Genomic DNA, 22315 nt, shown 5'->3' with positions numbered 1-22315 from the left:
CACAGAAAAATCTGATCAAGTTTCTGTATCTGGAAGAGAATGGACCAGGGGAGGGAAGACAAGCTAAAATGGAATCCCTGATTGATGGACTGAGAAACAGTCTCTTTTCCAACCTAGTTTTTGGTGGGTGAGAAAAACAGGAAATGTTTTTAGGAAAAAAAAGACATATGCACTCTCAGAGAGAAGATGCAACCAGCGAGCAGGTGGCAAACCTATTTACCTCCCAGTGCCTGGAGGCAGAGTATCAGAACACACGTTGCAGGATGGAGAGATGCATTACGTGTGAGTCAAAAGGTCAAACATGCTTCAAGGTAAGCGGATGCAGATTTAAGTATATGTATGTCAGGCAAAGACACACACGTGGCCTCAGGGTGAGAACAGCCATGATTTACAAAGGCATGTGCCTGTACCACAGGAAAACTTGTGGAAAAAAAAAAAAAGAGTGGGAGAGAGGTGTAGGTGCATCTCACTGTGGCAAATCTGAGCAGCAAGACAGAAGGAGAGCATATTTTGTTAGATGAAAAGGATGTACCTGCATCACAACGAGGATGACAAGTTAAAGGTTTGCTAGAAAGATATTTGGGGTGATGCATGAGAGTCTTACAGCAATGACAGGGTGCAGTATATGTGATGTATTCAGATGCATATCACATACAAGTGGCCATCTGGATGTCTTTGAGAAGCTGTGTTTGTCAGGGTGTGGGGAGAGAAGTCTTCTGTGCTAGCAGATGGCAGTGTGGAGGCTGAGTCATTAGGAGGCCTCAGGCCGCTGCATCTTACCCAGTCTGACATAGAGCACATACTGCATGGAGTCTCGGGGCTCGGTGTACAGGATGCTGCCTCGCATGCTGAGCCAGATGATTGCCATCTCTGCGATCATACAGCTGAGCAGGATGCCCAGGTAGCCTCTGCCGTGGTCCACCAGGTTCAGCGAGCAGGTCTCATTGGGGTTGTACACCAGCCCAAAGAGCACCACGGAGAGGATCACAAACCTGCCACGCACAGAGATGCCAAGTCACATATCCCATGGGATCATACAATCACGGGGGTTTAGAAGGGACTGCGGTGTAGAAGCTTGGTTTAGAAGGGATCTTGTAGCCCACCCAGTCTCAACCCCTCTACCGTGGGTTGGTTGCCACCTACTAGATCAGGATGCCCAGCATCTGCTACTTCAACTGTTTTTCTTGAGCCCTGTACAGTAACACAGTCCAAACTCCAATCCTGCATAGCACAGGAGGATACAAGAAGATCTGGTCAGGCTTCCTCTTTGAAAACTGAGCTTAGAATAGCACTTATGCAAACAACCAGAAGCTGGAAATATGCCGGTGGCTGACAAAAGTGCCCCATACAAGCCTTTTAGCCGCGTATGTAAGCACAAAAATTACAGCTGCAAGAAGCAGAATCAGCACGAAATTCATGGTGGAATTCAAACCATCACCCTGCCGTTCTCACTTACCAGGTGGTATGCAGGAGGAAGAGGAAGACTGCTGGCAAAACGAGGTCATCGCTGCCCACAGACCAGCGACGGCGGAACACAACAATCCCTGGCATGGCTAGTGGGTCTGAGAGAGTTCAGCAGGCACGATGCTCACCTCCTAGAAGAGAAAAGAAGCAAAGACGCTGTTGACCTTCCTCACCCCCGCTACAGAGCCCCCATAGCCACAGGTCACATCCATGCTAACCTACTTGACACTCAAGATGGCAGAGCTTCCTCCATCCAGCACTAGGAGGCATGGCACGCTCAAATAGGGGAGTGCAGGAGAGGAAGGTGCTGTTTGAAGAGTGACAAGTGTTGGGTGAAGCAGGTGTGTAACTCACCGCACATAACTGCCACCCACTCAGCTCCACTTCTCCAGATTAATAGGAACCCTGTTAGGGCCACGTGTCAGTAAGAGGTCAGCTGCTTTGGACAGGTTACACCGGTCTCAGTCCCCAAAGAGGTCCTATTACCACATCCTTCCAAAGGCGTGCCTGCTGCCATCTCCTTCCCTTGTCCAGCACTTGGCAGCACTCACGAGGCTTGGCAAGCCAAATCCCCATTAGCAGTTAGCAGCAGCATTTGGGGAAGCTATTGACTGGCTCCCAGCAGAAAGCACTTACAGCCCAGGGAGCAAACTCCTAGGTGATCTCTCACTCAGCCACAAGTCGCACAGAAGAATCCTGCCAGCTCCACATCTCCTTTGTGCTCACACTGGCCCCTGACAGGCAATAACAATGAAAAAAGGTTGAAGATTGAGGGGCTGGCTGTTCCTCCCCACGTTTTGTTTGTGCTCCTGTTTCTAAAGCTACACAAACGCTCTTTAAAAAAAGAAACAGCAGTGATAGAAGTCACAAGACTCTGCAGGGCTACCCAGCCACCTCCTCCAGCACAGCTTTCCCACACTGTTTCAGAGCTGCTGTGCACGCTCCAATCTGCTCCAGCCCAAGTACCTGGGGTCAGACCAGCTCTGTGCATCCCTGCAGCGCACCCTATCTCCCCGCTGCACTTCTGGCACAACACATTTCAACCCTGACCTGCAGGCTGGGAGGTTTTGTCAACCTCTCCCTCATTTCCTTTATCTTATCTACGGCCGGTCTGCCCACAGCCACCACTGATCATCTGCCATGCCTCACAAACCACACCATCAACTTGCACACATCTCTAGGTGTGAAAACCAGGACAAATCACAAGATCACACTTAAGTAGTTTGAACCTTCAAAGTAACACAGACGCTGGGTTTGTGATGGAGCCCTGTCTGTCACAGCACCAAGTGCTACAGTTATGGAAGCTTACCCACCCGACCAAATCATTCACCAGTCACACCTAGTAACCCTCCCTTACCTGCTGTGCTGACCACCCAAAAACATTTCCTAGCATTTCCTTAGCACAAAATAATCAGAGCACTCGGTATGTTGCAGTTCTGCCTTCGAACTGCTCATTCCTCTGTCCATCTGGAGATTCCCAGCCTTGTCACCAACAACCCTGCCACACCAAGGGATGGGCACAGGGCTGCCACTCATCACTGCGTGCTTACTGGGCAGCCCATGCACTGCAAGGAGTCACGATTCATTTCCAAAGACTGCCTATGCAAAAACTAAACACTGAGGTCTGAAGCTTTGCCACCCATTTGAACAGAAAGAAGACAGAAAGCCTGAGATTGTAAAGCCTACGAAATTAAACAACAGAAAAACTACAGTGGTGTCACTGTGAGAACTCTGGCTTCATTCCAGGGCAACAGATCAGAGAACCATATAACAGTTGGGTTGGAAAGGACCTTAAAGATCACAGAACCATGGAATGGTTGGGTTGGAAGGGTCCTTAAAGATCACAGAACCATGGAATGGTTGGGTTGGAAAGGACATTGAAGATCAAAGAACCATAGAATGGGTTGGGCTGGAAGAGACCTTAAAGATCATAGAACCACAGAATGATAGGGCTGGAAGAGACCTCAAAGTTCACCCATCCCCAACCCCTGCTGTGGGCTGGTTGCCCCCCACCAGATCAGGCCGCCCAGGGCACCATCCAGCCTGGCCTTGAGTACCTCCAGAGATGGGACGCACACAACTTTTCTGGGCATCCTGTGTTAGGGTCTCAACATTGTCTGGGTGAAGAATTTCCTCTTCAAATCCAACCTAAATGTCCCTTCTTCTAACTAAAAGAACATTTATCCTTGTCCTATCACTACATGCCCACGTAAAAAGTCACTCTCCCTCCTGCGTATAAACTCAAGAGTTACATTTCCAGAAGATGAAGATCAGACTCTAGCAGGGAGATGAGAAAGAAAAGTGCAAGGCTAGAGTGCAGCCAGCCCTGAGACCAATGACCCTACTTTTGTAACACCAAGAATCCCTTGTGGCGCTCCCAAAATTGCTCCAAAGGGTGAAAAATTCCCCAGACCTTGAAATCTACACCCTGACGTGAGGAGCCCCAGTGCTGAGATTGAGGGGGGGGAAATGCACACAGGCACAAGCCCTGCATGCAAGGAGCCCAGAGCCCCGGCTCTCAGCTCAGAGTGAGACGGATGGAAGCAGAAATCTTACATGACCTGAGGTCCAGCCGTTTGGTATTCTTCTCTCCCATGAGGATGTAGCAGGAAAAGTGCAGATCCACAGAGACGGGCATCACGAGCGAAGGAGGGAACAGCAAATTCTTCTTGCAGTCACTGAAAAACCCAGCCAGCAAAGGGGAGCACGGCACAGTGCCTGCCTGCACACAGAGCTGGGCATCGTCCTCGGAGCAACTGCTCCCTCCCTCCTGGGCAGCCACCTCATTTATCCTGTGAGAGCCACCAAGCCAGGGGTCGTGACTCCCCGTTCCGCACCCCCGGCACCCTCTGGAAGGAAGTGACATCATCTCTATTCTAAGGAGATTGTATGTGAATTGTGGGAAGGAGCTGGAGCGAAAGCGGGCGACACCGCCAGTGGCACGGAGATGGGAGGGAAGGCTCATCTCCTCCCGTGGCACATCTCTGGCTCTGCGGGAAGCCCCTGGGCCCCGAAAGATGGCACAGGGCAGCAGTGCTGGGAAGGTGCCGGGGCCCGGCCTCAGCTCTGGCATGCACTGAATGGCCAGGGGGAGGGGAGCTGGCCGGGACACAAAGCGGGCACACAGAGGGGCCAGCCCGGGCTCAGAAAGGAGAGCCTGTTCCAGAGGAGCAGCCTCCGCTGGCCTTTTCAGCCGCTAATTCCTTGTGACATGCTCTGGGGTCCGACAGGATGTGGGGGAAGGGGAGAATTAGCTGTCTGTAGGGGAAGGCTTAGAGAAAAGAGCAAGGGAGAAAAAATGCTACAGCGAGACAACATTCCAGCTAAACCTCGGAGATTTAGCCTAATCCAACATCCCATCACGTCTGACATTCGCCTCAGAAGAAGGTACACAAGAACAAGCTGAACGCAGCCAAAGGAAAAGGGCTGTGTGCACATCTCGTACTGCAGGAGCCCACCCACACCGACCCCCAGCAGGGCTGGCTCCGGGCTCACACAGCCACCCAAGGCACAGCCATGCCCACGCCGGCTTCCTGCGAGCCCTCTGGATGCGCAGTGCTGCATCCCCACCTCCAGCGCCCCACACTGTCCTCCTGGTGCTGCTCAGCCTCCCATGGGTCACTTGCTAGTCCTGCAAAGCAGAGGACGTGAGGCCAACTCGTGTCAAAAGCGGATCCTCCGCAGCACTGGATGAGATGCCACTGGGCACATCACCCGGAATGCCACCACTCAGGACTGCACCTCCAGCCCCAGCAGCTCACCCCAACCTGAAGCTCACAAGCACACCCCATAGCAACACAGGCCTGGGTCATCACCCCTGCAGCTTGCAGAAGCCTCTTGTTCCCACTGAGCATGCCTTTCCATAAGCACTTACTGTACTTGATGGCAAACAAGCATCAATCAGAACTTGGAACAAATTTTACTGGTCCTTGGCCAGCTCTTTCTAAAGGCCTTAAGGAAGCTCTTGAGCTCTTCCGGTTCCTGAGCTTGGATTCTCACAATCTGGGAATTGTTCTTTGCTTGCTGGGAGAAGTGGGCAATGTGGTTTCATCCTTGCAAAGTGTTTCCAAGTTGGCCAGAAGGTGTTTGCTTGGCTGTCTGCACACATGTGAGCGTACCTCTCCTCCAGCACCTCCTGCAGGACTCAGCATACAGTACGAACAACATCTGTTGCCATATGACTCCCCTGCACAACTTACCCCTAACAACCATTAGCAAAGAACAGCAGGAATAAGCCACGGACAGCTGAAAGAAAAAAACATCTGCACCTTCAGCAAGTGCCTTCCCTGGACGGGAAGATCTCAGAGCATCTTACAATAAGGTAGAAGGGAGGCTCCTGTTGGAACAGGAAGGCAAACTACATGGCACACCAAAGGAGGACGAGAGCTACCAAGCAGAGGCAGATCTTGACTCTCCCTTGTACTCTGTTTTCCAAGGAGAAGGAAATAAAGTGAGAAGCAGTGCCAGAGCCAGGAGACTGAGCCATGAAGTCTGAGAAAGGACAGGTTCAGAGATCCTCCTGGGGCTTGGCACACTTCAGACGCAGCTCCCTCACCACAGGGCCACCACACTACAGTGACAATGTCACTGGTACAGAACTGACACCATTAGCTTAGTGCAGGACACAAAGACTCAAAATGTGTAAGATCATCCCTGAGATCCATCCATGGGACAAGCACTCACCTGCACATCCCACCACTTTACATCACAAATGCTGGCATGACGTCACCCTTGGAAATGCAGTGGTGTTGCTCGCAGTATTTTGATAGACACAAGAACAGAGCAGCCATCCGGCCCAACGCGGTGGCTTTTTCATCCCTAATGTTTCTTCAGAGCCCCTTTCCTCAGGCAGCAAAAGCACTGGGATGTTTCCCCAGCTGCACGTGTTCCTTGTTTACACCATCCCTTGTAGTCTCTTACTCCAGACGCATTTTGCTCAGGTAGAAATTGCTCTCAGCAGTCCTGCACCATCTTCAGCCTCACAGCCTGCCAATTTACACCTTGGAATTTCAAAAGCTTCGTATCAGAGGGTTGTTCTGTTTCATTTAAGAAACGGTCCCTCTTTTCTCATGAGGAGATCAATCTTCCTACTGGAGCAGAGGATTTGTTATCACAATTGTGATGTGCTTCAGAATGGTCATTTTCCTGTAGGATGATTTCACACACAGCACACCACAAAGGGTGTGTGGTCCACAATACTGAAATACCACCAGACGAAGGCTCAAGTTTTCAAGCATGTGAACAAGAGGCCCTCAAACTGGGCCATGGAGATTGGCTGCAGATTGCATTGGCACGGGGGGGGTGGAGTCACCATCCCTGGAGGTGTTCAAGGAACGTGGAGATGTGGCACTGAGGGACGTGGTCAGTGGGCACAGTGGGGATGGGTTGGACTTGATGATCTTAGAGACCTTTTCCAACCTGAGTGATCCTATGACAACAACTGACTGCAAAATGGCAGCATCCATCCACCTCCTTTCCATGGAGCCACACACAACCCTGGAGTAATGCAAGGGTAAAACCAGGTAGAACTCTCCCCATTAGCCTGCCTTGAGGAACAAAGCTACTCTTGGCCAACCTGAACACATATTCTGAATGATTTACTTTTACTGAGACACAGATACAGAGACAGTGGAACAACCAACACAAGTACTTGGTGTTTTCTTGCCCACTGTGTGGTTGCTTTTCTGTAGAAACAAAGAATTCTCTCAACTCTCCCCATTTTCAGTTTAAACGCTACCAAAGCACTACTTTTCACAGTATTGTTCACAGCTTTACAACCAGCAGTTAAAAGCAGGATGAGGGATCCATCAAATTCAAGATAAAGCAAAGAAATCCTCTGCTTGGGAAGACGCATCCTCCAGTCCTCTGGTGTTGGTTCAGAGCCCATCCTTGGGACCACAGCCCCCACACTCCCTTAAGGGAGGATAAGGCAAAAACAACCTCACCCTATGGCCCCAGGACCACCAAGGCTCTTCCCTTTCACATCAGTAGGAGCACAGTTTATCTCCAAACTTCAGACCTGTCAGAAAATTAAGTCTTCACAACTGGTCAAGAAATGGCAGAAGTCAACAGACAGCCTTACCTACAAATGAGGCACTCCACTGAAAGCCTAGGAGTGGAGAAGGAGCACGATCCGAGCCTGCTGACATTAATTGAGTTAAAAACAACACCCAATCGGTGTATCAATGGCGACATATCTGCAACCACCTACATTTTGTGCTAGCAAAGCCCACAATCTGAGCTTTCTGACGATTCCAAGCTTGAGCAAAAATAATGACCAAGTTGCTAGGGGGAAAGAAAAAAAAAGTAGTATTAAAAAGTGAAACTAATTTTGTATTTCAAATAGAACTCGCTGTTCTACAGAGTAATAAAGCCTACTAATGTTTAATAGCAAGCAACCAGTGACGAGAAAAGCTTAGCTTCAATGGAGAAGAAAAAGGATGCTGGAAGTTAGTGCTAAGAAGAGCCAACACAGGTCTGCTGAACAGCCAGGCACCCCAAATCTGGTATCTGCAGACAAGGCAAGCACAACCATGGCCAAACCATGCTTGCGTATAAGTTACAATAGATAATTTTTCCTGGAGCCAACCCACATTGGGAACTGAAGTTCTTTGGGATTTGTTGCCATGGCTGTATTCAGAATTTGTTAATTCATGGTTGCAAAGGACACAACTATTAATTTGCACACTGGAAAAACAACCAGAGCTGGGTTAATTCAGCCAGGGCAAGGTGAAGTGGTGAATGGCAAAGGAATATATCAGGTGCAATCGAGTGATGCCTATCTGCCAGCCTTGTTTCTTTAAGCAAGCTATTTTTCACTAAAATCCTGACAAATTCATATCTGTCAGCTGTCCTCCGTTCATCTGGAATGCTTATCAGATCAGCCACCTTCTAAAACAGGAGGAAAAAAATCAGAAGCAGCATGTTTCAAGGTGAAAACAAATAAATTCAGTGACGTTTCCCTGCTGCAGCTCATCTTGAAGTGACTGTCTTTGCTTCCCAAGGAAGGACAACTCCAGCCACGCTGAAAAGGATTGCCTTTCTACGATACCACAGGCTCTCTGGCTTCCTATTTCACGCTAGTGGGCAAAGTTTTCCCAATAACTTGACTCATTGCTTCAGGAATTCCCTAGAGGATGAGTCACATTCCAGGGAAAGACACCAGTCATTCTACAGGAGCTGAATGGACCACCACTGCCAATATGAGAGAAAAGTGAAAGAAGTGGGAGAAAGGAAGATCAGTGCCAAACTCAAACACTGCATGGTCAGCATCACTCCCTGCTCCCCTCCCCAAAAGCAGCAGGGCAGCACCAGGCCCCTGAGCAAGGGAATGGCTGCCGAGCATCCGAAAGGTGTGAGCGTTCTATCCTGTCCTTAAGTCACCCAGGGCGAGATGTGAACTTAGGAGCTCTCCTCTGATGGTTGGAAGTGACTCAAACAATTAAGCTCTCGCTGCTCCTCCCTGTCATTCGTCACTAAAGTTTGCTTCTTACAACTCTCAGCGCATTGCCCTTCCCGAGGCTTTTTCCTCTACTCTCACTAACAGACCCAGGAAAGCTGTTAGCCTATCTCACTGTGCTTTCATGAGTGACTCCAAAACCACGCCATCCCAGAAGTCCTTCCCTTCTACCAGTCTCTCAAGGCACCCGATCCTTTTTATCCCAGAGCTTGGATGAAATTCCCAGGAAACAGACCCCAACAAGCTATTCCAGGGAGCCATTATTCTGCAGTAGTATCTTAAGAAGGGAGAAATCTCACGTGCTATGGCAAGTTCCTTGAAAAATACCCTCTCTGTATTTCATTGCAAATGCATTTGTCTGACGGCTCCTGCTCTGCCCCAAACTGTCCCAAGATTCATCCTTCCCAGGTTCCCACTTTCCGATAGCTTCTTCCCACACACAGCATGTCTTGTAACCTTACCGGTTTGATCTCTTCTCTTTCTTGCCCACAATGCTGGATTTCTTAGAGCCTTCACTGAGCATTAATCTACACTTGGGATAGATTGTGAGCAGACACATCAGTTATTCTTGCAAATGCAATCAACAAAAGTCCTGCATAAAATGCCAGCTCTCTATCGCCATCATTCCCCCACCTCAATATAACCCTGGCTTCACACAAATAACTTCAAAAGCTACCAAAACCCTGAGTCCATTTTCTCCAACAGGATCCCATGAAATGTAATCACCCAGAGGACCAGAGGCAGGCTCCCCTTGGTGCCAAGCCAGGCCACGTGCCCGTATCGCGAACAGATCCAGTTTCCTTTGAATGCTCACCCCGGGACATTCACAGACCAAAGATCAAGCACCAAATAAGCAAGCTCTCTCTGGCAAGACGTTATCTGTGCTGCTGAGCATTGTTACCAACACAAGGCTCAGCACAGCACCGACTACCTTTAATGTACATCCCGCAGAGCAGAAATACATCGTGTTTCCTAAAATCCCATACCAGCACCGTGAATTTCAGCTTGTAAGTCTCCTTCCCTTGGATAATAGTAGCCATCCGTATCACTTCACGGGTACGCTGAAACACAGCTACTGACTGTCCATGTTCAAATACTGACCCTCTGCTGATCTCAGTCCATCGCTGGGCATGCTCAACAGGAAGCTTTTCAGATGCTAAAGGAAATAGGCTTTCGAGGTAAGTGACAGCAGAACAGCTTTACACTGACTAACAGGCTGTTCTCATCCCCAACCAGCCCCTATCAGTACAGATGAGAATCCCTAGAAGATTTTTCTATTGCATCAAAGCTCAAAGGGAACCTTGAAAGCCTGACTGCATTTTCAGACACAGGCTTCTGTCGCTGAGACTTCAGAGGGGATCTGTGCTTCTGCTCCTCCCTCCACATGGCCACCATCTCAGCGAGTGAGAACAATCCTTGAAATAAAACAAAGGATCGGGTTAAGTATTCCCAGAAGAAAAAAATATTTCCTTATTCCTGCCTGGAGAACACAGACTTCTAAAGAAAGCTGCCAGCCCTGACCTGGCTCATGTAAAGCGTGCTAATTACAGTGAAAATCTGAAGAAAGCAAGAGAGGGAGGGAGAGAGCGAGCTAGACTGCAGCTCACACAAATGACAGCTTGAGCAAACTTTTCCTGCTGCTATAAATAACGCCCTGCAGGGCTCAGCGTGCAGGATCCCAGCTCCCAGCACCTCACAGACCCCACAGCTTGGCCCCCAGCCCCAGAGGCAGCAGCAGCCCTGTTCGCATACATATGCACGCTGCCTGCTGAAAGCCTCTCTTGTCTGCAGATTTTATGCATTTCTCTCCTCTGGCAACCCACTCCCCCATTATGCTGTCATTCTCTTACTCCTTTTCCTTTTTCAGTCTCCACATTTACTGTGGTTTCCCTTAATTGCACCGCTTTGCAGCTCTCCATCTCTTTCTCCATGTTTTTGTTGCTAAGCTGCCCTGGAGTACCCCAGCAGCGCTCCTCTTTCCAGCTGCTGACAGCTGTTCTCTAGACCCAGAGGCTTTGTCCATCAGGAACCTGAAGGAAATCACTGTGGAGTGCTGCTCAGCTCACTGCACGCAGCTCCAGCTCTCTCCTGGTTTAGGAAATGAAGCCCCACTTTCAGGCTCAGGGGAAATCAAAGTGAGGCAATTTCCCTACAGCCACTTCCTCCAGCTGGTAAAGCAGATAAAGATGTCAAAGCCACATGCATGCAAGAGGCAGGAGAAAGCAATGACAGTGTGGGTCCCACACCTCTGTGCCCAAGCAGACCAACAGCTTCCTCTTTATCCTAAAAACTTGGCTTCCCAGTGCTTCCCCATTGACACAGGAAGATGCAACAAAGCTGGCATTGAATCCTGCCATACTGAAGAAGCTGGACTCCTCTCGAAACTCAGCTTTGGATGTGTCTGAAAAGGCAGTAAGTCTATTTCCATTTTGCTTATGTAAGCAAGGGTGAACCAAGCCCAGGTTTGTCTGATCTTGTGTTACATTTAAGTCATAACCAAGTCATATTTAACAGATGCATGCACATATCTTCGTGCATACTTTCCATAACCTGGAGCTAAAAGCCCTTTTCTCTTCACATCGAGCCTCCAACAGATCTGCTCCTGAAGCCCAGCCCCAGTGACTGGGCTCTTCTGGCAGCCCCACAGTGCTGACACCCTGGCCTCACGAGTGTCCCCTTCCCAGTGACAGTCAGAGGAAGTGCAGAGAAATCATTCCTGCTATTTAATGAGACTACTCAGTTCCACGTGGGCCCAAGGAAATTTAACAAGGTTCCACAAGGCCAAGTGTAAAAGGTTGCATTTGGGATGGGCAAACCCAGATGTGTGTGCAGACTGGGAGAAGAACTTCAGAGCAGCCCTGCAGAGAAGGACATAGGGGTCCTGGTGGACAGAATGATGGATGTGAGCCAGCAGTGCACATTTGCAGCCCAGAAGGCCAACTGTAGAAGCTGTGGGTACTCCATTCCTGGAGATGCCCAAGGCCAGGCTGGATGGGGTCCTGGGCGGCATGGGGGCAACTAGCCCACAGCAGGGGTTGTGGCAGGATGGTCCCTTCCAACCCAACCATTCTATGATTCTATGGTTCCCGTTGCCACAGAGCTTATGTAGACTTCTTCTGTCACTTTTTATCTGCAGGCTACAAACAAAAAAAAAAGTAGTCATGCTAGCCTCTGCATACTGATATTTCTAATTCCAAACAGTTTGGGAATAGGAGAACATGAGTGGTTCATTTGACAATTAGTTCATCACTACAGACCCTGGATTTGGAACAGCTCATTAGCATCTCGACCTCTGCTCCCCAAACCTGACAGCTCAGTGCTGCAGGCAGCACAGCCACACAGTCCTGCCTTCAGGGAGGGTACCTCACATTTGCTCAGAATACGCCAAGTTAGCACTCCCATGTTCTTCAGATGTCTGTCTCCTTCACATATCATCCATCTGCACCTCTCTGCTCTACTTCATGCAGCTCTTGCATAAATCCACTGCCAGAGCACTTCCCAACTGACTCTCCTTGCACCTGGAAGAAGAACATCATGCCATGAGCTACTTCATTTGAGGATGTGAGGAGAGGGGAGCTGCAGCAGGAATACTCTGACAGAGCATTCCTTGGCTTCAAGCAGTTGTACAGACATGAACTGCACAACAAGGACTACAACTGTGGCTAATAACAACCTGCAGGTACAAAAGGAAATCAGAAATAATTCTTCCCCACGCGAATGCAGCACAGGAAGCACGGACCAGCCATGCACAGGAGTGCACCAACCCTGATGCTGCAGACTTTGGACTACTGTAGGAGGTACATAAAAGCAGCAGGACACTAGTCAGAACATAAATCAAAAGTAAGGTTACTAAAATATAGAGCAGCCTGGAAATAAGATGAAAGGGATCAGAGATCACAAAAGAGGGACTGGGAAAGAAGCTAGGTTATCTTCTCCCTGCCAGAGAGAAGCAGATAGAATTTAGTTACAAGCTTCATCTAAATGTCATCAGTCTGGGGCCAGTGAACTGCAAAAGAGAAAGGAACAAGATTGGCCACCTTATCTGTGAGCAAATAACACGAAGAGATATGTCAGACCGCACAGCTCAGCCACACAGCTCGCCTGGCACGCAGCTACAGAGCCTCCTGAAAAAACACCTCCCAAGGCCATGGTTGGCTCCGTTGTGCTGCTCTTTTTCAATAACGTGCTCATCCTAAAGCTGCCACTGGTGTCCCGGTCACAATTCAACGAGGAAAATGTCACCTTCCCTGAAGAAAATCAGCAAGGTCATCCTCACAACATCAGTAACTCAGCGGTTTTAGCAAAACAAAGGAAAGCAGCAACTTCACTTCTCCATCAACGTGAAAGATAAAGGACAGAAAGTGATCCCCAGTCTTCCTGCAGAACTTACCAGCAGAGAGGGGGCTCGTCCCCACAGAATGGGCAGGGCCATGACTTTAACAGCTCTCTGGAAAAGGAAGCATTCTCAAATTGATTTCTGCAAGGAGACCCTTTCTTGTAGTCTGGCAGACTACACTTCCAAATGCTAAATGAGTCTTCACACTCGAATTTATAACCCAAACAGGATTATAAGGAAGAAGAAAAAAATAAAAAATAAAAGCTGTTTATTCAGATATATTCCAGGACAAGTGATTGGCTCTGAGCCAAGGCAGAGAAAGACAGATTTAGACCATTAGACAAGAAAGTACTTTTTCCTCTCCTGCTGTAGGCAATGTATCATTATCCCTGTAATTAAATTTAGTGCCTTTGTGGCAATGTCTTCTGCAGAATTTATCTAAGTGTGGACTTTCTTTCCCTCTCCTTTAACTACAGTACAATTAACCGTGAAGTGTTCACTCATTTCAAGCTTTTCAGTCGGGCTTCAGAAGTAAGTGCCTTGGTGGGAATGCTGTAATCATCTCGGAATAGAACACAAGCACAAGACCTGTGGTTTGGCAACTTTCACCTTTGCTGAAAGTGAATTTTCAAAGCTTGGAAAAGAAAAAAAAAAGCTTTTAGTTCACCTTTTCCAGTTACAGCACTTGATTCAGATCCTCGTCCTTGATGAGAGCTTAAAGGCCTCAGAACGGTATTACATGGCAATTAACCCAAGTGATTAATACATAATCAAGCACCTAAGTATCAGGCAAAAGCCTAGCCCAGGTCTGAAATCTGCATCACACAATCCTGTGTTACTTTGTTCCTCAATTTCTGGCACTTAAATTCTGGATGCAGGCAAACAATCAAGCCAAGTTCTTTTCTGAGCAACGTGGGAAAGCATTTCCAGACTTTCTGCACAGTAATTACAGGAGTTATGCCTGTGTTCTTGCAGAAACATTTTGCTCAACTCAAACTCTGCACAGACCTCAGAGACCACCAAGCCTAGCCCACGGCACTGGCAAACCACGGCAGCTTTGACTCAAACTGAGATCTGTGTGTATGACAGCACACGAGGACAACAACTGCAGAAGATCATCATCTTGTCAGATGGCTCCAATTCTTTTCCCAGAATAGGACTGTAATCACAAACTCTGAACGGGGGATCTCCTCAGCACTCACCAACAGATCACAGGACAACTGCAGCTGGATGCCAGGTATCTTCTCACAGCTCTTCATGTTCCTTTCCCCAGTCAAATACCTGGGCTCCTGGCATCGGACTGCCAAATCGTGGTGACCTCAGCAGGACGTGCTTGCTTCCCTTCAGTCTCTTCTCTCTGCTCAGCTGCAGGGAGCTATGAGGCAGCTCGGTTTTCCACGCTCCTTTCCTCCTTTGAAACTTGTAGTAGCACTGAGGTGCACAACACTGTAGTAACTTCACTGCGTGGGGAGCTCATCATCAGAACCAGTTAGCGATTAGTTTATGGTTGGAAGAGAGAGAATTAACAACTCGTTTGTACTTATTAGCATCACTATTCATTTGAACACCCAATTATTTCGTACATCTTAGGATGCACAACATTCAAAGCATTCAGTTGAGAGAGTCACACCAGTAGGCCACCACGATCACTCTGGAACAAAACTACTGGTAGAATGATGCCATAAATAATTCACTGACAGCTCAGTGATCTCTCCTGGCACTGCTGAAGCCATAAGGATGTTCCAGCCACCAGAGTGAGGTTAATCTGAAGAAGGAAAGAAGTACATCGAGGACACCAGAATGACCCCAGCAGACTTCAATTTGCAACACGGGCAGCTACACATCTTCTCCCCTCTCCTTCCTCGCCCCTTGTACTCCCATTCTTTCCCCTAACTACCCAAGGAGGGAACAGAAGAAAAAGGAAAGTGTATGCATTTCTATATAGGAAAGAAGCAGAAGATGTGGTTTCTAAGATGTGTTAGGTTATGGGATACACCTTCCGATACCATTGGTTGGACAGAGTTAGAAAACAGTAATGTTCTCAGGACAGTAGTCAAAGAATCCAGAAATAAAACATCAAAAGGGAGGAGGGAAGGGAAGAAGTCAATGACTGAGTCAGCAGCAGCCAGCCACCTTAACAGAGCACCCAGGCATCATGTTCTGCTCACACTGCCAGCAGGGCTGCAGTGACCCCTGTGCCATCTATCTCAGCCAGACCCCAGGCCAGGTGCCATGAGCACACAGCCACCCCCAATCTTCCTTCGAGTGCCTCCAGCTTCAGGGCATGTCAACTTCAGGGCAATGTGATGAGATTCGGTGCTGATTGTTGCAGTCGAGAACAGTATTTTTAGGGTGGGTTTCTCCTCCCTCCACGGGGAAGCTGAAGTCACGTTCTTTAAATAGCTCCAAGTCTTCAGTAGGTGCCCTTAGCATAAGGTTGCAGAGAAAGCAGAGCTATCCTTTACATGAACTACTCAAAAGCTTTTCTGTACACATAACTCAAATTGCATTTTATTGTGCAGGTAAAACGTAAAGCGTAAGGACTATAAGGAAATGATATCATTCCCATTGAGCACAGAGGAGTGAACGCCCCTGCACCCCCCTGCAGCTCAGAGCCAGGTGTGAGCCACACCACTGCCTTTGCTCATGGGCCAAATTGTGTTGACTTTGCTACAGGTCAAAGAACCAGGATGTGCAGCTCAAAAATTATGCATGTGTGAAAGCAACATCAAAGTGCACTTTGCAAGTGCAAAATGATGGGTTTTACTCACATGAAAGGATCCGTTTTAATATTCGAACACCTTCTTTCCCTGAGCCTTCAGCTACCGTGACAAACTGCAAAAGCCACCAAATTCCCTCTCTAAAAGAGCCATCCCTGCTGAACAGGAGCCAGGAAGGCAGTGCCCCCAGGCAGGCGCATGCCTTGCACTGAATTGAGCTGGAAAACAGCATGAGAAAGGACAGGAGCAAGGCAAAGTCCTGTGGTTTTAACAACAGGCAGCAGCTCAGCGCAGTGGACACGGAGCAGCCATCTCTGCCCTGAACATCAGCTCTGCTTTAAACGGGGAGGTAGAAGTTGAATCAGAAGTACTTTCGTTCAGACCAGGTTGCCAACCTTGCTTCCCAAGCACCACTCCTACGTGGGGTGCCTGAGTTCTCATCCAGCAGAAATATGCAGCCTTTCTGCTGCCCCCTGCGTGCTAGAGGCACTGAGCTGCTGACTTAGCAAACAGCAGCAGGGCAGGCTCGTGCATCTCGTTGTCCACCTTGTAATTAACTCTGTGGCCACGAGCAGCGAGGCAGCCTTGAGGACACAGCACAAAATCCCATCTGTTCAGCAGAGAACTATGGTTAGGGGAAGGGTGCAGTATATTTGTTTCCCAATCCAACCAAAGAGGCAATCTTTTCCCCACCTTTCTTGACAGATCCCCTCAGATTTGAGAACTCAGGCCCTTGCACCTCCTATCTGTTCCCATAGGAACCTAACAGCCACAACTGCTTCCAACCTCATCTCCTCTCCCAGCAGCAGAAATATCAGATGAAGTCTTGGTAGCCTTGCTTCTCTGCAGCAGGAACGTTATGCATATTTGAAGAAGAGATAAAGATAACACTTCTCATCTCTTCCACTCCTGCTCCCTCCAGAAGGGGAGGGTCACTGAGTCAAAGACCTTCCTCTTATCCTCCTCTATTATTTGGCACCTGCCACTTTTACCTCTCCAAAAACCTAAGATTTTAAACAAAAACTCCATTGTCAAGCACTCACTTCAGGAAAACTCCTGTAGAGAGGTAGTCGGGTGGGTGCGAGGCAGCTAAGCAACCATCACTACCTTCACCTAAAGCACAAGGAAGCCAGCGGGCACGCTGTAGGAACGCAGGATCTCCTGGTTCTATGGGCTGTGATGAGCATGAGTCCCAGCACGCCGCCCTCCGGCACTGCCCGGTGGGAGTCTGGCACTTCCAGCAGCAGGAGACCAATCTGCAGCTCCTCCCGTCAAAGCAAAAGCTATGAGCACAGACACGTCGGCATGACCAAGCAGCCCACACCAGGAAGAGGAACAGGGGGTTCGCTCACACTCCCCACCCAAAAGGTTTAATATTTGAGGAAGGAAATCAAGCGTGTTAGCCAAACGAAGCCTGTTGAAAGCACTGAAAGTTCAACTTGCTCTTTCTTTAGGATTGTTTAGCCCTCATGGTTTAGACCAGAAGCTGAAGAGCTGTATTTTCTCATGCTCGCCAAAGGGAGTGTTCTGGCATAACACCAGGTAACTTCCAGTCGAATGGTTTGCAAAGCAAATCTATGTTAACATGGCAGTTTTCATGTCATAAATCAGATAATTTGAAGTGAAAAGGTTCCTGATTGCTTTAGCCACACCCTCTTCTGCATTTGCACTCAAAAGGATTTCATTTCACAATTGTGATATACAGAGCAGCTACACGAAATGCAATCAATCTGCAGGCAAAAGGAACAAGTAGCATTTCTCCCCACTCAGCTTAACAAAAAGCATGCCTTCCCACCCAGTGCTGAGATCACACAGGTGAGGTCTCATCCCTTGCACACACAGGTGGGTGGGAAGCAAGACAAGAGCCTTCCGTCTTTTGCCATCTTCTGTTCAACTAAAAACCCATCCATTACACGGATGTCAAGTCTTCTTCTGCCTATAACAAATTAAGAGTTAACTAGAGAAGCAACTGGAAAAGGAAAAGTTTTCAGAGGATAAACATAATGGCATCTCAAGACATAAAGGCCGTTGGCTTGTCCATTGCACATCATTAGCGTCTTAAAGGATAACGAGCTCAGAGAACAAGATACGCAGTGCTGCAGACTTCCACGTTCCCTTAAGCAACTCCATCCTCTCCCCTGCTCACCCAGGCAACCTGCCTCAGCCCGGGCAGCTAACAGAAGCACCCGTGCACCCAGGAGGTGTCATACAACTTACTTCATCTGAACGTGCACACTCTCATTTCAGAGGATACAGTGAACTTCCATCTACCCTCTTGACACAAGGACTATTTCTGAGAGACCAGTCATGAGCAGCAGCCTCGGAACAGATCTGCTGTTTCACCTCCCTGCTTCTGCAGCACAGCCTCAAAATACAGAGCAATAGCAACTTCTTATCAGGCTTTCATTAAGCATCATGCCAGAAGTTCAAGTCCCACAAAGCCTCATTTCCTCTTCTCGCTCTCGATGCTGAACACTTTGTTCATTAATCTCTGTCTCTGCAAATGCCTGCTGTCTGAAAACTTGCATTTAACGTCGCCCAACCACCCCAAGCTCCTCCACTTGCAGACCCACAGGCACACAAGGGTACAGGAGAACAAAAAGCCGGACGGGCTCCGGGTCAGATGAATGGCACACAGCAGCACACTCCATTTCTCTGCTCTTTACTGCTCCCAGGAGAAGGAAGAACACTACTGCTGAGGTGATACCATCCTCTTGGGTCCCGGTCAGAGTAGTTCATCACAACATACACGTGGTGCGTCCCTAGGAATAAAGATATTACCAACCTCAGAGCTCCAAACGGGAGGCTTTCACGACATTCCAAGCAGCAAATGGTTGAGGAATCAAGGATAACCAGGGACATGAGTGTTTCTCACACTGCGAAGAGCACGGTTTGTGTCGGTTTTTTTCCTTCAGTGCAAGTCCAGCCGCCCAGGGCCTGCACACAGACAAATGCACGTCCAGCAAACCTGCACACTCGGTTACAGAACTGCAGAAGCGTGCCTACACATCTCTCCTCTCTCCAAATACCTGCTGCCCACCTCACAGAGGATTTTCAGCCTGCCCACCCACCCTCCTCTCAACGAGCTCACACACCTCCCTTGGCTGCCACTAATTAAACATAGCTGACACTCCCTGCGCTTGCGCAGAGCTCAGACGCCACACACTCCCAATTCACCAACTCTGTCAGTATGAGCAGCAGGCTTCTGTGAGGCACTTGAGATGCACCCACAACACTTTCTCAGCCACCCTTTCGCAGGAGAACAAGCACTTTCTGCAGGTCGGCCTGCAGTAATTCGTCCGCCTTCATCCAAAGCGAGAGCAAGGCCTCAGAGAATTGACAAATCCCCTTCTCCACCAGCAGAGAGCTGGAGACCTATAAAAAGGAAGGTAAACAATTAACTAATCAACTACATGCAGCCAGCTAAGAGCTTTCTCTCGGCCTCTTCTAAGCCAGAGACAATTTGTAGGCACCCAGGGCAGCTCTGCATTTGTGAATATCCCAGTTTCCTACTGAGTTAAAACTGATGGTGGCCCCTGAGGTATTCAGAAGGGTTTGCTCTTAGAGAGCTGGAAAGAACATGTCTTCCTTTTTCTTCTGTCCCCAAAAACAAAGAGGGAAAAAGACTCGTTTCCAAAAGCACAGCACTGAACCAGGGAGAAATAGGAAATTCAGAGGGGAAAGGGATTCTGATGGAAGAATGACAGGGCTTCCTGCAGGGTGGAGTTCTACCAGCACAGCTCTGCGAGGGCATCCTGCCCTGCACTCCACTCATGTCACTAAGGTTCGAGGAAAGCTGGACTCTTTCCCATTTTAGAACTTACACATCTCAGGAAAGGCAGCTCTCCCTCCCTATGCTCCTCATTGTTCGTGTGCCAGGTGGTTTGAGCCTCATATTAACCTCGGACAGAAGGCCTGAAAGAGCAAGTAGCCTCTTTCTCTACTGGAAAATAAGTGAAAACGGCAAAGGTGAGTGGAAGAGCAATCTTGTAGCATTCATATAGAGAATCTCTCATTAAAGATATCTGTCACTGCTCTCCATACGCTCTGCTCAGGAAAGAGCATCCACCACAGCGTAACAGAAGTCACAAATTGCTGCTTCTTTGCTTTCTTTTGAGGAATAAGCTGGCAAACCATTCCACAGAGCAAAGGGGAGCTTTCATTTCCGCTGACCAAGGACCACAGGCACGCCATCCCTCTAAGTACAGACACTGAGGTTCGTAGCTGAATGCTCTCATTTAGTGAAGTGGTTGTCACTAGCAGACGCTTGGATGCCATGGAGATGGTGACAAACAACTGAATCAGACAGCACAGTAACAAGAGGGGTACTGTAGTGTAAAAGGTTCGATCTGGCAGGGAGGTGATGCACTCGCACGGGACCTTTTAAAAGGAAGGACAGATCATCTCAGCAGGGAAGAGTCTGCAACACAACATACAGACTGCTGGGCTAGAAAAACTTCTCCACAGAGTGATAAAGAAGTCAGAAGTGTGGAAGGGACCCTAAAAGCCCCCCAGCCCCAACCCCTGCCCATAGGCTGGCTGCCTCCCACCAGCTCAGGCTGCACAGGGCACCGTCCAGCCTGGCCTTGGGCAGCTCCAGGGATGGGGCACATGCACTCCTCTGGGCAGCTGTGCCTGAAGGGCTGAGACAGACATTCTTCAGGACAAGCTGGTGCACTTCCAAAAGAGGTCTTGTTTTGAGTCCTGCTGCAGAGCTGTCCACTTACTGCTCCATAGTCGGTTAGCAATGGAGAGCGGCACTGAGCTCATTGACTGCTCCGAATTTCAAAGAGCGATATCTGAGCTGAGTTTCAGCAAAGAAAGAATATCCATTTTGGATATCACCAAAGACGTGCCAAGCATAAAGGGAAGTTACAAGATAAACTCACAGAATGGCCTGGTGGGTTGAAAAGGACCACAATGATCATCTAGTTTCAACCCCCCTGCTGTGTGCAGGGTCGCCAACCACCAGACCAGGCTGCCCAGAGCCACATCCAGCCTGGGCTGAATTTGGATGAAGAACATTTCTGATACAATCCAGTAATACAGTATGCGAGGTAACAGAAGATAGGAATTGCTTTATTTAGGACAGTCGTAGGCTGACTGAGATGCTGCAAACTCACAAAAAAAAGCATGTGACTTGCTCTTGTGTTAAGGGAAGCGAAATAGTTAATTTCCCACCAGAGAAAATAGCAGAGCTTTGCAAGATCATTTAGCAGATCACATGGGGAAAAAGCAAGCCTCCAGAGGCTCAGGCTTCTGAGCTGGAATCTATATGCCAAAAACACATAGAGGCTTTATCTACAGCTGTAAACACCAGCAAGCATATTACAGAAACTGTGCCAAATGGAAGGTGCAGAGCTGTGTAAATTCCAACTTCATACATAAGAAAACCTTCTGGGGAGAAACACGCTTCAAGTTTTTACCCATAGCAACCTGCCCCTTTTTAATGGTACTTACTGCAAGGACACCATACAAGGTACTGAATTTTGCCACTTCTTCCTATTATCCAGTACAGGATTCGGTCTGCTTGCATCTGAGCTCAGGATACCCCAGGTCTCTGCTATGCACCATCCCTCTAGGCCAATAAATCAAACAGAAGTTAAACAAGAAAGAAACAGCAAAGGCTTAGAGCACCTACATATTTATGGTACTACAGACTAGTTAATTACTCCTGTATCTACATCCAGCATCTATAGACACTGGATAAAATCACCTCACCGTGTCTCTCCAAGAGGAAGAGAATCTCACAGCAACAAACTCAGCATCAGCAAGTCTCTCGCTCTGCAAGTGTAGTTCTAAGCTCCTCAGTAACACAACAGCCTCGCTGTTTAGGTGCTCCAAGCAAACCTTCCCATCTCACGTCAGCAAACTGCACCAAGTCAGGCATCCCAGCAGTAAAGGCAGCAAACAGACTCCTGCAGGGGGCTGTCAGTGCCTTCCCACCCCTGTGGACAAACTGGAGGCTTGAGGGTTAAAAGCACACAGCAAAACTCCCCACGCTCTCTGCTTGCAATGCAGATTTTCTACTCTTGCTGTAAGGAAGGTGAAGGTAATCTGCCTTTTTTTTTTTCCATTAAATCTTTTAGCCTGTCATCTTTTCAAGTGTATCAGGCATAAGAGGTAAGGGACCTGCTCTCCTCTCACTGGATGGGGAAGAAGAAAAGATAACAAGGAGGAAGGAAAAGAACAGAAATGAAGAAATAAATGGTTGAAAATAGGGGGCACATCCCCCCCCCCCCCAAATGCTCAGTAAGAATTTCATTCAAAATCATCAACAAGGTACAGCAGCATTCTGTTCTGCATTTAAACCCAAATTGCGTGTGTGTCTTATGC

At 48.5% G+C, this 22315-nt stretch overlaps 1 protein-coding gene across 36 annotated transcripts in view; it reads right to left on the bottom strand.

The window, feature by feature from the left end:
* The window catches only part of DAGLA (diacylglycerol lipase alpha), a 57153-nt gene that overhangs the window by 31121 nt on the left and 3717 nt on the right, over positions 1 to 22315 (bottom strand). For 5 of the 36 annotated variants that reach the window (XM_046942150.1, XM_040701466.2, XM_046942176.1 and 2 more), the window contains 2 exons: positions 1457 to 1595; positions 781 to 992 (listed from right to left, as the gene is read on the bottom strand). In XM_046942150.1, coding sequence (XP_046798106.1) covers positions 781 to 992; positions 1457 to 1551 — 307 coding nt within the window. In that variant the 5' untranslated portion in view covers positions 1552 to 1595. Of the gene's footprint in view, positions 1 to 780; positions 993 to 1456; positions 1596 to 1682; positions 1772 to 2100; positions 2199 to 4020; positions 4343 to 12286; positions 12442 to 13313; positions 18917 to 19074; positions 19355 to 19803; positions 21558 to 22315 lie in introns of those variants that run through there. The other 31 variants (XM_046942158.1, XM_046942174.1, XM_046942173.1 and 28 more) reach the window with 24 other exon arrangements.

Source organism: Gallus gallus, chromosome 5 (genome assembly GCF_016699485.2).
Source record: "Gallus gallus isolate bGalGal1 chromosome 5, bGalGal1.mat.broiler.GRCg7b, whole genome shotgun sequence".
In the NCBI taxonomy this organism is placed as follows: domain Eukaryota; kingdom Metazoa; phylum Chordata; class Aves; order Galliformes; family Phasianidae; genus Gallus; species Gallus gallus.
The sequence above is the reverse complement of the archived record's forward strand: the minus strand, read 5'-3'. Positions and strand labels throughout refer to the sequence as shown.